This window comes from Haliaeetus albicilla, chromosome 1 (assembly GCF_947461875.1).
Source record: "Haliaeetus albicilla chromosome 1, bHalAlb1.1, whole genome shotgun sequence".
Lineage (NCBI taxonomy): Eukaryota > Metazoa > Chordata > Aves > Accipitriformes > Accipitridae > Haliaeetus > Haliaeetus albicilla.
This window is the reverse complement of record NC_091483.1, coordinates 82,966,342-82,982,275: the sequence shown is the minus strand read 5'-3', so window position 1 is coordinate 82,982,275 and position 15,934 is coordinate 82,966,342. Positions and strand designations below refer to the sequence as shown.

The 15,934-nt window shown below is 40.4% G+C and overlaps 1 protein-coding gene across 1 annotated transcript in view; it reads right to left on the bottom strand.

The window, feature by feature from the left end:
• ATRN (attractin) overlaps window positions 1-15,934 on the bottom strand; it is a 154,339-nt gene that overhangs the window by 30,976 nt on the left and 107,429 nt on the right. Inside the window, exons 25-26 of the mRNA XM_069796985.1 lie at window positions 12,627-12,688; window positions 1,302-1,380 (exon numbers count right to left, since the gene is read on the bottom strand). Coding sequence (XP_069653086.1) covers window positions 1,302-1,380; window positions 12,627-12,688 — 141 coding nt within the window. The remainder of the gene's footprint in view (window positions 1-1,301; window positions 1,381-12,626; window positions 12,689-15,934) is intronic.

Here is a 15,934-nt window from a genome sequence, read left to right as displayed (position 1 = left end):
CCTTGAATAGAACAGTTACACGGCTGGGTGCCTGCAACTGCCGAGAGCTTCATCCCAGGAGGACAGCTGGGAGGAAAATCTGTGGGAATGGGCAGATTTCACCCTAAAATCCAGAAGAGGGGAGAAACACACCTCATTCCTTCAGAAAAGATATCTGGTCTCAGGTGATGACATACAGACACTTACATACAGAAACTCACTTGAATAAAGTCTGGCTTCTCTCATTTTGCATACAAGTAAACAAATTGCACAAGACAAAGCTCCTAAAAATAATCCCAGGTGCAGGCCAGCTTAACCTCTGCTATATTTGTACATTATTCAGGGCTCTGCTTTCCACAGTTTTAGTGCTTTCCACAGCAAGAAAACCGCAGGAACACGTGGTCGTCTGCCTTGCAGCACACAGGACTTGCTTCTCTAGACGGCTCTACTATACATTTCTGCATTTGTGCTTAAAAATGAGAAATAAGGACACATACTTTATGTTATTGAGGGGCAGCACATTAGCCATCCTACCTTGGTCACCCTGCGTGCTTTGGGTGTAACATGAAATTAGCTTCAATTGAGAAGCAGGAAAAAAGGGTGGTGAAAAAAAAAAAATCACCAAATGCATCAGGTATAATAAACAAGGATGAACTATAGTTTGGGGAGTATAAAGCACACATTTTTTTACATGCTGCAAACAAGAAAAGGTTGGGACAGTGGTATGGTCCCTGGCTACGTGAAGAGGAGAAAGCTCTGGCACTAGAAGTTGCCTTTTAAAGTAGCACACTACAGCTTTCCAAATCGTGGGTGGCTTCTCCCACCCTTCTCTTATACTACTATGTTCCAGAGGGAAAAAAAAAACCCACAAAACAAACCCAAAACCAATCACCCCAAAACATTTAGATAAGCTTTTAATTTGAAAATGGGTATTAGCCTGGTTTTTAACAGATTAAAGCGGGAGCTAATGTGGTTCAGAGGTTCAGCCCAGAAACTTCCTCTTTTGAAACAGATGTAAAGAATCTCCTAATTTGCAGTTTGTATTTACGCTTCTAGAAAACGAGTTCTGGGAACGCAGGACATTCACCCCTATTTTTTTTGTGCTTCACAGAAACTGCAGCATCAGGATACTAAAATAGCATCATTTGTCACTGAAACTGTAATCGAAAGTACACTATTATAAATCCCCAAACAGAAGCATTTATAGATTAGTGGAGCTTATCCTTAACTGAAGGTTAATGCTATGCATATGTGAATAAATACAAGAGAGAACAACTATAAAAAGTCATTTAAAAGATAGCATTCAATTTTGTCATTTCAACCTCTCTTCGTCGCGATGCCCAGCAACTTTGTTTAATCTTCCAAACCACAGCTGCCACCAGGAGCAAAGACAGGAAACAACTGTAAAGGAAAAAAAATAAAAATAGTTTATTGTCCTTGTTCATAACATAACGGCAGCTGAAAAACTCTAGCAAATCAAAAAAACTAGACTAAATGGTCATATAATACTTAGAAGTACTCTGACTGAAGATAATACAGCCGTGCAAAGTGTCTTCCACAGTTCAGTGCTCATGACATCTGGTGAGGAATGATGTACATGTATTTTCACAGAAAACTTGTTCCAAAGTTACCTATTTGACCTCCTTACATGACATCCACCGATTTTCACCAGGAAATCGGAACAGTAAGGCCAAAAGATTTAATCAAATTGGAAAAGCTAGTATTGACTATCTTTGGCGATACTTAAAGTGAGAGGATAACCCAAAAAAGAAAAGCCTTGAAAAAAGCAGAGAAAATTGATTAAGCGTATAGTAGTTGGATCCTTTTTAACTGGCTGTTGCAGAACTATAGGCATTTCTTGATTTCCTCAAATCTATATTGCTTTCCTTAAATCTAAAGAGGAGAAAAGGATTAATAGATTTATCAGCTGCTTGGGAAAATGCAAAGAAGCAGATTTAACAAAAAGTAGTTACAATAATAATAATAATAATAAAAGCCGACTTTATTGACAGTTATGATCTTATCACACTGAATACTTAATGAGCAACTTCAAGGCAAGCAAGCTTTCTAAGATTAAAATTTTTCCGTTTGTACATCTGAACCCCAGTGAAAGCCTCTCTTATCAAGCACCGCACTGATGGGGAAGAGAAAATGCCTCCAAACCTCCTTCCCCATGCTCTAGCGTATATTTGAAGTGAGCACTTAAAGGAAGATTAACCAGAATAGATGACTTATTTCCTGAAGCGCACTATTTACGCCGACCGCTGTGCTCTGTATGCTTGAACAGGGATTTCTGCTGAAGGGGGAACCGGCGTGCCCCTCTCCCTGCCGCTGGGCACGGCTCGGTTCTCGCCGTTCTGGGGCTCCCAGTGGAGACCCACAGCCACGCAGGAAAGACTACGGTGGGAGAAAGACTGTGACCACTCAACACTCCCTGCCTTCGAAAACAAATCCAGCGCTGCTTCCAAAAATCAATCCTTTGTGTGTCCAAATTTCTTATTTCCAAACAATGCTGTGGTTTCCACCGTGCTCTCCCATCCTACTCATACAAACGTCCATGACGCCGATGACGACCTCTTCTACTTGGACATGAAGCCACTGTTGCACTGCTGACTGAAAAAAAACAGCTTATGCTGATGGACGGCATCTCATCTCACCCCACCGGTTCCCTGCTGTTCCCTCTCTCCGTAAATGCCGCGCCGTTTGCCTTACACGAGCTGTGAGGGGCCGCAGATTTTGTCCTTCAAGCACTACTTCAGCAACTGGGAATCCTACTTTACAGCGGCAAATTCTTTAGCAGAGAGTAATGCAAAGATGTGGAAGTATTTATCATTAAGAAAAGGACAGACAGCAGGAACCATTCCCCGAGATGCAGAAGGAGGAGAGCCTGCTCCTGATTACATATCACTACCCATAGCCTATATATTATGAAAACTGCATGTGATCGAGCACCAAACACTCAAGGAGCAGCCATTAGGCAATGTGATTATATTTTTCAAGCTTAGATATGTACAGAAATATGTTTTACTATCATACAGTATACGATATTAAAAAATTGGCACTTGTGTGACTTCAGCATTAAAACGTCTGCACAGCTTTTAAAGACTCCTACGGTGCCTATTTTTTTATAAATTTAAGCAGGATCATGGAGAGATTTGTTTGGCCTTTTTCATTTTAAGAGGTATGTATTCCAAATCACTTCCCCCACATTTTCTCTAAATGTTAAAATCTGACATCATTTCACTGTAAAAGCCTGGCCATTTTTCTGCAAACACAAACAGTTTAGACAAGCCCTTTTAGCGGCTATTTCATTTTCCTTTTTGAGAGGTACTGGTTTATTACTGACTTTTGCAGTAAAAAACAATGTGCCCCCATTAACTAGTAAAGCGTATACATTAAATCTTCAATTGCTATTTTGGTAAAGAAGCTAATATGCATTATTGATGATTAAGGATTTCATACCTTCAGCTTTCCCTTTCTTTCCCGAAGCTCCCTGCCGCTGTATTAAGCGCAATAGCAGACGGTTCGTACCACCTGCGAACAGTATTTCTCTCCTGGACAAGGTCACGTTTGGACTAGATGGATTTTCACTTTTGCCACACCTGAACAGGCACAAGTGAATGATGGACTAGCAAAATTTTCGAGTGCCCACATTTATCTTGGGACTCCTGTTAGCTCCCCACAGCATGAATGCCACCACATTTACTCAATGGCTTTGGTAAGCTTTTTTTTCTTCTTTAAGCTCCCTTTTCCTCAAAGAAACCTAAGGTCTTTCTAAGGTGCAACATTTGCTTTATCTCTGAAGCCCAAGGAGGACAGTGCTCCCTGAAGAGAAAAAAAAATCCAAAACGTATTCACGCAAAACCAGCACAGCTAAGACCATGAGCTAAATCTTTGGTCTGCTTTGTTTTCAGTAACATTTTAACACCAATGTACAAATGGAGGGTGGAAATAAACCAAAATCTTCAAGGCAGCGGGGAAAACTGTTCCTGGCTCCACATATAATTCAACCATGAAAACAACAATATTCAAAACATCTGCAGGAGTCCCTAGGACAGGCTGCCAAAGCGCAACGCCTGCCAGGCGATCGCGCCCACGTCGCGACTCCAGCGAGAAGTCTCATCTCAGGATAAAGCATTTTCGATGCAGCTTAGGTGCAATGCCTACAGCCACGGCTTGTCCGAGTCTACCTCCTCGACACCCCTTTATTTGGGGAAAGGAGATGGACGTCCAAAGGGCAGAGGAAAAAGGTCAGATGCTTCTTCAATCTCCAGCACCTCTGTGTTATAAAGACCCATTTTACAGAAATTTACCTTCAGGAGGTGTTTCTCGAGAGGTCAGGCGTACAGATGAAGCTGCTTTGTGCCATGCACAACCAGCAAAGTGAATGAGATCCCCACCTTTCTGTAGGTGACCCTTAATTCACACGTGTCTTAACAGACAGCACCAGAACCATACACACCGAACCGAAGATACATGTCAAAACATGCTGAACTCCTATGAGGATGGCTCCTTTTTAGGAAAAACGTGACCTCAGCGAGTTGTAAACGCCAGGGACGGACCTCTTATTTTTGGTTGATTTGAACACGGCCTCTCCCTACATATTCATTTACTCCCTTGGGGAAGAGAGCTAGAGTGGTTCACCTTGATCCTTATATTAAATCCCCTTTCCAAAATGCAACATTGCATAAGACTGTATGTGCCAGAGTCTTTCACGGGTTTCTCTTGCCTGCCTCACTTCTGGCACCACAGCCAAGAGTTTCTGAAGAAAGCACAGAGAGGAATTAACAATTAAGGACTAATAAAAACTCCTTCTAAAACACTCACCACAGTACCCTGTATTTCAGAGGAACAGCACCATACATCTTTGTACCGTCACAAGGAGGCAGCAAATACCCACAAAAGCTATAAAATCACTAAGGAAATATATTTTCCCCCTTGCACTACCTCCCCTTGGCAGCACTCGGGGAGGAATAAAAGGCAGCGCTTGCTTGCTGGGCTGCAGTCCATCACCTGCTGGAAGAGCCCTGGGGGTAGAGCGAAGTCAAGATCTATCTGCTGGGTTTACTCAGCCTAAACCATCCTGAAATAAGTTAAAAAGACCTATCCTCACATCAGTAGCTTTAAAGAAGCTTTTTTTTTTCCTCCATACCTTGTCTTGGAAAGCAACTGTGTAAATATGGAAGCAGTGGAAAGAAACAGCTGTGTGGAACGAGAGCCGTGTTGGAAAATGATTTGGAGTAAATGTCTACGGTTAGCAGAGTCCTGGTCAAATGCCACGCTCTGCCCTGCTCTCTCCTGAACAGCCTCAGCGATCTTTCTGCCAGCTATGAATATCCACCCGTTTCCAAATGGCTTTAAAAATAAACCTTTGCTGCAGGACTTGCTTTACCTTTTCCTTCTGTTTCTTTCTCCTCCAAAAATAATAGCCCACCAAGAGCCTCCTTCATCCCCCAAATCCACACTGTTCATTCAGGTCACCCCTCTATACCTCCCCCCATCTCAAACAACGCTTTTTTATCATTTTGCCTCATCTAGCTCTCTGAAAAGAAGGTAGAGGGGACAGAAATGTTCTTGGGCTTGTAACATCCCAGCGCAGTCTTGCAAATGTCACGTACAGGCGAAGCAGCACATCCAGTAGCTGTCCCTCAACTATCAGCTGCTGGATTTCCATTTTCCTAAGGCCAATGATAAGTCCAGTTTGAGAGCAGTTCAATTTTTCCAAGAGAAAAAGAGGAAACCAGAAAACTCAGACGTGAAACCAGATGGGAAGGAAAAAGAGCCACCTGGAGACTTCTAACACCCCCGGAGAGTTTTTCACCCCAGGGAAATTTGAACACGACTCCTCACTGGGGTCAGGTTCTACCAAACGCAGCTTTCGTTGGCCTATACGAGTTATAAAAGTTTATACTTATGCAGCATAAATCTTGCAATACAGGGAGAAGTTACATTTACATTTTATGGACAATATTCTATTTGATAAATAGCTTAATTAAGTAATTCTTAATTATTTACTAGCTTATATAAGTACAATAAATGAGCAACATGGTTGTAAGTAATCTCCCCTCAGCTGGCCTTAACACGTGCATTAATAGTTAGCTCATAAGCCTTCGGCGCTCTTTATACCATAGGGTATTCCCACCCTGACACAAAAATCTGAACTTAAAACACCTCGTCTGGTTTTATTCTGTACTCTAAGCTCCTTTTCATAGCAGAAAGGATATCCTCTCTGCTCGAGGTATCCTTAAAGCTCTCCAAGCAAGTACCTTCATTTTTAAATGGCTGGAAAACTTCATCAGCACTTTGATATGATGCATTCTCACAAGGAGAGAAGAAAATCCATCTGGTGTATTAGGGCCCAATTATTAAACTCTCCTACAATGTTTATCAACATCAGAATTGCTAGTAAAAAATGGCAGTTTTAAACGCCAAAATATACAGCAGCTTCAATACTAATATGCTTTAACGTATATAGGTCACTTAATAATTTCAGAAAGCACTGCAATGATTACTAGAAACACATCCCAAATTATTTTGATGAATTGGAAGCTATTTAAGTGCTATTTAAAAGTACATTTTAATATGCTGGAGAGTTATAGGACACATTTTTAAGTACTCGATGCATTAAACCTCAAAATAATTGGAACAAGTACATAACGCTGAAGCAGTGCACTGGGTTTGCATGGTTGGCCTTTGCCAAAGAGCTATCTGCAGCCAACAGCAAACCAACAGATCTGATCTACAGATTAACGACCTTATCTTTCCGCTGAAGATGGCACCGAGGTTTAACAAGCCACAACCCATCGTGTTTGCGGCAGTTGGTACTGTTTTTCTTTTGTGTCTGTTTTAAAAATCTACCTACTGGCTAGCACGACCAAGCTGACACCCTGTAAAACGGTGGCAGCTCCCATAAACACAAGATCAATCTAACTAGAGGGTTGAGGTCTTTTGGGAAAGCAGGTATTAATGTGTGTGTTTGTTTGGGGTTTTTTAATTTGTTTTTGTTTTGCTTTTTAGGGTTCGGATTTGCAAGTCCTTCTGTGCTATCACAAAAGGCGTAACATCAAATAAAGGGAAGAAGTTGTCTTGCAGGTCTAGAAGATGGAGCTTGAAGTAAACACAGCAAAAATCATGGGGCACGTGATGAAACTGGAATGGAAATCAGCGTTATTTTGACCTGTAATTTGAAGGTTTTTCCCTCATACTCTTTTCAGGCAGGAGAACAAGCTACTCTGAAGGCAGGGACAGCCGAGCAGGCTGTAGCTGTGAGCGGGCCCAGGGACCAAGCATGGCGTTGGCCCAGTAGACTCCTTCCATTGCCAGTTCTCCTCTTCTGTAGTCTCTGCACTAACCCGATCATCTTGTCAAGTCAACTCATGAGAAATACCGAAATGAGTTACAGTCAGTGATCCGTGGAGAGCTGTATGGCTCACCCTAAAGTGGACACCTACGTCTGGTAACCAAACCGCTCTTTGGTGTCCATCACCTCCACAGACTAGGAGAAGAACCCCGACAACACACACAGAAACCGAAATTAAGGTATCGAAGCTATAAACTAAATCCCACTCAATAAAGGTTTAAAAACCCAAAGTGCTTGTATCACACCCCAAAACGCTACGTTGTCACAGGAGACTTTAGAGGCCAAAAGCATAAATGAGCAGAGATAACGATGGGACTAATTAACGGAGGAGAGACCAAATGGCCTCACCGCTCTGGTCCACATGTGACCATTGTGGAGGGAGAAGTAAGGAGTGATGAGGACAACATGGAAAGAAGGAAGTCATGGATGCTGAAACTGTTAAAACTTCATCTTGTTAGAACTAGTGTGAAGATATTCCCAAGCTCTCCCTTTTCCTCAAAAAAATAAGGGAGGGGGGCAGGGAGGCAATTCAGACTGTATTTTAGGCACATATTTAGTACTGCCATTTATACTGCAGTAAGAAATTATTTAATAAGCAAAAAGAGTAAATAAAATATCTGCAGCACAGCTCCAGATTTGAATTATTGCAACAGGCCATTCCCACTTACTGAAAACACTGGGCAAATGCTGACAGCCAGGAAAAATAATATACAGCACATTAAACCATCTGCCTGACTCTTGTACGGAGACAAACACCACTCCCTCGAAAGTCTTCCTGAGGAACAAGTCCAATTATTTGCACCAAACTAAAATTACACTCTCTGATATTCAGACCTTAGTAGAGGCACATGATGTTTCATATGCCACCATGAAAACACAAAACCGGCAACTTTTGTTCTGTTTGTGAAATAAACCCGTTTCTCTAACCATCACCGTAAGACTACGATGGGACTAGAGAGTGTCAGCGTTGAACACGCCTAAAAGGATGTTTCAAGGGCAGATATGAAAGATGAGACATACAGCAGTCAAGAAATGGGGTGAACTGTGCACGTGAGGTCACAGAAGTGCAGTAGAAGACATCAGAGGTCTATGGTAAATCAGTGTAACTAAGCTCATAGAGCAGAACTGTAGAATCATAGAATGGTTTGGGTTGGAAGGGACCTTTAAAGGTCACCTAGTCCAACGCCCCTGCAGTGAGCAGGGACATTTTCAACTCAATCGGGTTGCTCAGAGCCCCGTCCAGCCTGACCTGGAATGTTCCCAGGGATGGGGCATCGACCACCTCTCTGGGCAACCTGTGCCAGTGCCTCACCACCCTCATCCTAAAACATTTCTTCCTTATATCTACTCTGAATCTACCCTGTTTTAGTTTAAAACCATTACCCCTTGTCCTATTGCTACAGGTCCTACTAAAAAGCCTGTCTCCATCTATCTTGTAAGCCCCCTTTAAGTATTCAAAGGCCGCAATAAGGTTTCCCCAGAACATTCTCCGGGCTGAAGGTGATTATAGTTCACAAAGCCTCAGAGAAAAACGGATTATACCCATTCACACTCTCACACCCTCAAATGCCAAATGTATTGGCCAGCTGGTTTGGCCAACATCACTTGCACCCCACACAGAGGACAAGGGATGCTGGTTGTCAGGTCCTCACCACATCTCCTGGTCTCTTTCCTAAAGACAGCAAACCTGGTTTATAGGGTTTATAGGTCTTTTATACCCTGTAAGGCTCAACAGCATCCTTGGCAGGACTATTTGGCTTCAGTTTTGCCCACTTCACACTTCTGATCTTTTAGGCAAGCCTGTTGGTCAATACCTCCATCTCCTCATTTTGAGTTTCTTAGGGCACTAGGAAAAGGAACGGCAGCGGCGATGTGCTGTGACCTTGCTGCCACCCTCCTAGTTTTGGAGCAAGAAGTCTCCTCCTGACTAGTTGCAGGGCTACCAGCATGATCCTCGACTGCTTTACAGCCAACTGTGTCACCAGTTTGAATACAAGCCATGCTTTCAACTCTTGTTCTGCTGTTTCTTACACATCCTTATTTCATTCGAACCATTCTTAATAGGCCTCTTATAAATCTCTACGGAACTGGCCAATAAAGCAGAGAAGCACAGAAGAAATACAGGTGCACTTTTTTTTTAAAAAATAAAAGAAAGAAAAAGGATAATTGGTGAGCAATATGAGTTTAGAAGGGCAAATATTCAAAATAATAAATATTTTCACATCATCTGTATGCAAAAGTACACTGGTGAGAAATACATGTTACAGATAGGTGTGGTGGCATGCATAGACTTTTTGGAAGACAAGGAAGCACAGATGCTAATAAAGATGTTTACTGGATACTGTCAGAATAGCTCAAACTACCTGCTGAAAGACAACAGCAAGATCTGTAAATTAAAGAGCCATGTTATGAAAAGCAGAGGAGGAAACAGAAAAAAACCCTGTAGTTTGCTTGCAATTCATTTAGCTTTGCAAAGGTTAACAACGGTTAGAATATCATTTCTCCCATGGCTCCAATTATAATTCAATATTAATGACCCCGTAACTTCACTGTTCTACCCAACCTTTACCCACTGACATTTTCTTAGCTTAAAATAAAACGTTAACGTGTTGCAAAATAAAATAAAGGTAACATACAGCCACGCACCTGACTTCATGCTGAACATTGACTCCAGAAGGAGCTCCGAAAGTCTAACAGCACCTCGAAACGTGAGGCGGACCCCCCTCTGACCCACAGTAGCCCAGCTCTTAAATGAAGTGGAAATCAAATCCAGCAGTCACGTCTCGTACTGCTCCGCGCTGCCTGATGTTGTTAAAATGCACGGCCAGGTTCCTGGCTTCTCTGGAACGTTGTGTGCCTCAAATAGTCAGTCCAGCCTGCGATACCCCATAAATTCAGCAGTGCTGGAGTCTGGCAACCCAGCTTGCACTCCAGTGCCCGTTGGAGGGACTGACTTGACCTAAATCATCACCAACGTCAGCAGTGAAACTGAAAATCTAAAGCCCGTTTCCCTGCAGTTTCTCCGGGCAGCTCAAGGCAGAGCTGTTTCTTCCAGCAGCAGGGCAGAAGCCCACACTGAGGATGGGGTTACAATGAAATGGAGAAGGTGCCTTCTAGAAGATGGAAACGTGCCACGACGTCACCGGCACAGAAAAACTTCCAAAATTGCCTGCAGAATGGCAAAATGAAGCAAGACCCTTGAACGTGCTAGCAGAAAGCCATTCTAAACATCCATTTGCCAGAACAAGGTCTCTTTTTGTGTCTATTACGTTCAAAGAATTGGTAAGTATCTCAGTTTTCGAGTCGGAGGTGGCCTGTATCTCAAAGGTGGTTTTACCAACTGTCTTTAGGCTTTGCAGAAAGCATTTTCATTGCTTCTACTTAGTGTGCAAATTTTCAGCCAACTGTATCTCATTAACATCACAGGGGGCTATCAGATATTACTTATTTATGGTCTAACTTGGATTCAACTGTAATTATGAAATGCACCCTCGAGCATTAAAAATGCAAGCGTTTCAATAGCTTCCCCTACAAAGAGAAGAGATGAATCATGCTGTTCTAATACACTGGTTATTTAGCGAGTTATAGTGACTGTAAAATATACTGGGAGAGGAACTTAGCAGTAGTTACAGTCAAAGAATCGAAGAATTTTTAATACATTATAAATGCTTAGTTGGAAAACACCAATAAACAGTCTTCTCCCAAATACACACGTTCTTATTCCTCTGGCACGTTAGGATGTTAAATAATATCGCAACATTAATTCTCAAGGAGATCTATGCGATAGCAGGGAGGGAGGGAGGGAAGGAAAATCACTGTTGACTATCTTCCATCTGCCTAACTTCTGGACATATATTTTCGGCTACACGTGCTCACTGAGATACATAATGGACATATCTTCTGCTTCAAACTGTGATTCTCTCCCAGTAACGGAACTGGAGGAATCACTCATATTGAAGAGTTTTGAACTCTCATCCGCAGGTGGGTCTGGGTCTGTAAAGAACTAATGGATAGTTTTTAAAGCGAGGATTGGTCTCATGCCATTAAAACTCAGGAACCAACTGCTTCCCTCTTCATTCTCCTTATAAGTAATTAGCCTGCCACAAAGATTTTTATGGAAGACCTTGACTGTGATGGATTCAGCAGAACAAATGCTGAAGTCTGATCCAGGAGTAAACATTTACTCCATACCAATGGAAGCAAGGTGATGCTTCAAGCCTGCTTTTTACCTGGGATTGCATTAAAGCACACTCCACTCCGTAAAAGCTATGTACTAAAAAAAAAAAAAAAAAAAAAAAAATGATATAAACCACTTGTCTGAAGGATCCATCTGGAGCTCCTTGCTTTAATTAAATTTAGCATGAAATCTAAAGCAAGATATTATTCCCACTGCTCATTTTAAAGTGGGCATAATATTGCCTACTTTAAAACAGGTTGTAAGATCTGGAGTACTGTTTACTCCATGCATATCCCTCCTGGGGGAGTTCTCCTTATTGATCAAGTATTGGTTTATATTTGTGGAACATTAACAGTTCCTAAAATAGAAGGTAACACATTAGATTTTGAAACCTTAAAAGAGATGGCCTGCTATGCTTTGGGAAACATTTAACCTCTTTGTTAGGGTTAGACTTTTTTGGAGGATGGAAGAAGAAACAAATACTGAAATTGCTTCTGTTGTTTCCAACTCCTAGGGAATCATTAATTCAGTTCACACTAAGAAATGAACTCTGCCAAGCAGTTCACGAAGGACAGAAGGCTATTTGGCTTCAATGGTGTTGAAACGTATGTTTGCATTTAACTTGACAGATTTTCAGAGTTCGGTTTAAAACCAAAAGGTGCCACCTAAAGAGTTTGAAATTAGTCCATGCTTAACTCTTTGCAAAATCACTTCCTTAATTTATGATTCATGTCTGACTACGTGTGAATATCTGCAATTTCTCTAAGTCATACATTATTTGTGTGATGTAGTAACTCAGATGATGTCTTCCATGCCATTTTAAAAGTAACTTCTCCATTTCAAAAAGCCTCCCCCACCCCCAGCCTCCCTTTCCCTGCATGCACAGGACAAGACAGATTTGCAAAGATGGGCAGACAATTTTCTTGACATATGTCCTAATTAAATACTTTAAACATAGCAGAGATTCCCATTTTTTAGGCTGTGATGTTAAGCAGGATGTTCAATTAAAAAAAACACCCAAACAACAGAAACCCAAACACTATACTGAAAAACAAAACCCAAAGATCTTTCCTAAAGGAGAAACATTTAGGTGTCTTAAATGAAAAGTACCTGAAAAATGTCACAAAGAACTGTACCAGGTCCATAAAGTTGCTGTGTTGTGAGAATGCAATCTGCAAAAGAAAAGCAAATGCCTTCTATTACTTACTGAAAAGAAAATTCATGTTTAAGATACATTGCTGCTGGATCAACAAATTACAATGAAATACGTCTTCACTTCAGTCAATTAACATTTTTGAACACTGTTTTGAAAAAGCACTGAAATATTCTGAGGCAAAAGAAAACAAACTATTAACTTCACATTATTTTGAAATCATATATCCGAAAAATGAATCTAAACAGGTAACATCTCTCCCAACAGTATTCAAGGAATAGTCTTCAGTGCACATTAACTACCTTGGAGAAAATGCTAGTTCAAAAAGTCAGAACACAGAAGTTTCACAGAGCTAAAAATAGAGCATCTTTAATTACTGCATACACAGCAACCCAAAGTACAACATTTAAAAGCTCAAAATGCATGCTCCTATTCAAGCAATATTTGTACATCACAATCTCCTTGAATAAGTAACTTACACCAAGAGCAGCAAAAAGGCATGAAACACAGAAGATAATAGATACTGTAAAAACAGCTATGGCATTCATCTGAACTCACTTTCCTGCAATCCACTCAAACTGCAAAGAAAAGTGAAAAACAACCGAGTATTTTGGACAAAAAACAGAGGGAAGAAGCGAACAGGAAATTGGGAGGTGGTTAGAGGCAAAAGGAAAGATTAGGGAGCCTGGTTAAAAATAACAAAGCAGAGGGGAGGCAAGCCAACAGCAAGGCAACTTCGGCAATGTTCGGGATCAGAAGTTCTTTCCAGGTACCTCCTATTTCCTCTGACTATCAATCTCAGCACCACAACAGGATATTAACTCTTTCATGAAGTAACTGAATTCATTTCAAAACTCAGCTGCAATCTGCACTTGCAAAAGCTTTCCATGGATATTAAATTCACTTAAAGCGTCATCTGTTGTTTTTTTTCCCTTAATAAACTGCGTGTTATGGTACCATTAGCATAAACACAAATGTCTCCTCCCAGCAATAGTTGCATTCCAAAAATCATGAATATATGCAAAATGAGTTATTGCTTGGATTTCTGTTGCTCTAGAATACCTTCTGTTATCATATTTGCTTTAAATATCCATTGTAACTTGGTACAGAAGCTGACCAAAATAATTTTCTTATAAATATACTGAAATGCTCTTAAGTTGAAAGCTCCTTTACAGTGCATAACTTCTCTTTTGCTGGAAAGCTAACTCGAAACCTGCAGACCAGATGCTTGTGACCTCAGTATTACTGCCTACAAAAGACAAGAAAACACAGAGTTTCTTGCTGATTTTTTCCTTACAATGTGCTTCCCAATAAGTTTCTGATTAGAAAAAGAGAGTGAGTATGATTTCACTTTTTATTTTAAAACTCGGTGCATGGCAACTAGGGTGGTTTTATATTTGCATAACTATTCTGGCATTTCTTCAAGGCAAAGAGTTTTCTTACTAAAATATCACATCCCAAAATACAAACGTGTAATACATCCAGTATATAGAAACACGATCTGAGAAGAACTATGATGCTGACTAACTATAAAAGATGCATTTGAAAGCAAAGACCTTATTATGTATCGACAGCTTACATTTAAAAATCCTTCTGCAGAAAAACAAAATTTAAAGCACAAAGAAATCATCAAGGGGCCAGTCCTCTGCAGACGATCATTAGGACCAGTTTCTGTGATGGAGACCAAAGCTTGCTCCAAGTAGAAGAAGAAACAACTATCTGCTAATTTTGAAAAGGGACAGATTCTACGAAAGATTAATGAGACCGCAAACTAATCTCTGAACTGTTACCAGAGAAGGGCTTCTCATTTTTTGATAATAGAAGTGTAGGAAACAAATAAAACAGAGAAGGAAAATTTGGGTTTGTTTCACACAAAAGCACTAGAAATGCTTTACCAGTGGTGGTTCTTTTGCCTACCTGGTGGAGCTCTTCTCTTGCAAAGACCAACTGGGGATCTGTACCTCATACACAGATTAAAAAAAAAAGCCTAGGTTGGTTTCTGCAATTTACTTCTCACAAGCTGAAAACACTTTATGCTATTAAACCTGACCAATCTGTGTCACAGGCAATTTAGTATCATAATTGTTAATGGTTTGCTTACTTAGAGCTTAATTTCCCCTAATATAATCTGTTCCTAGGACTTAATTAATTCAGTTACACAGAAAGTTTGGTTAGAAATGGCTGTTAAAAGTAGACTGTTCATTCTGGATATAGGAAAAATATGACACAAATTTCTTAGCAGTATAGATTTTTTAATTAAGTTTAAATGACAGTAGAAGATTCATTTATCCATTCTCAAAAAACTAATTTTGTACCAAAGGAACACGCAGTGTAACTGCAGGAAACCCCCGTGTATCTCGTGCTGGGGTCTGGGAGAGCCTCCTCCAGGTACAGAGCAGAACTTCAGCTCAGCTGCAAAACCAAACTGCCACTTCCATAACATACGTGTCCTTCGGAGATGTTTTATATTATGTTCTTATGAATAATGCAGTATCCTTAAGCAGTTAAGATTAAAACAGATCAGAAAATTAATTACTTTCATTCCAGAGATTATTATAAAGCTTGTGTTTATCTGATCTGAAAAGGTACCTGAAAAAGCACACCAATCACGCTTTTCCTAATGCCACACCGTTTGAAGTATCCAAAAAATTTGGCTGCTTTCCAGATAAACAAAAATAGCTAGCTGTATGGACTGATAAAAATGTATAATTAAGAGCTTTACTTTCTTTATCATTTGAACAGCATAAAATATTAAGCCAAGAACAAAATATGGCTACCTCTAACCAGCCAAAAACATCTCAAAAGTGCACCAGTTGTGAAATCAGTACACACACATTTCAAAGAAGTTAATGGCAAAGTACTTAGCCACAAAATATTCTGAGTAAAGGAAAAGCAATTTGAACTCAACTGACATTTCAGTAACAGTTGGTATTTCAAACCCAACATACTTCGGGAGTTAAACTACAGCCTGTGACTGATATAAATTTTGACAAACAAATTGGGACGATTACATACCAGGAATTGGTTTGCATTAGTACCCGAGTTTGTGCTTCAGGAGAAAAGAAACTTGAGAATAATTTCAAGAGAATAATTTTGTACAAAAATGGGTCCAGCCGACTCTCAGTCAACTTCTTAGTTTGAAACAAGTTCACCTTAAGCCTGTAAATGCAACCATATCTAAAATTATTTAAGCCTCCATTCTTTTGATTTACAAGTGCTTTGAACTCATTAAAAAGTACTTGAATTTCACATACCACTAAGAAAA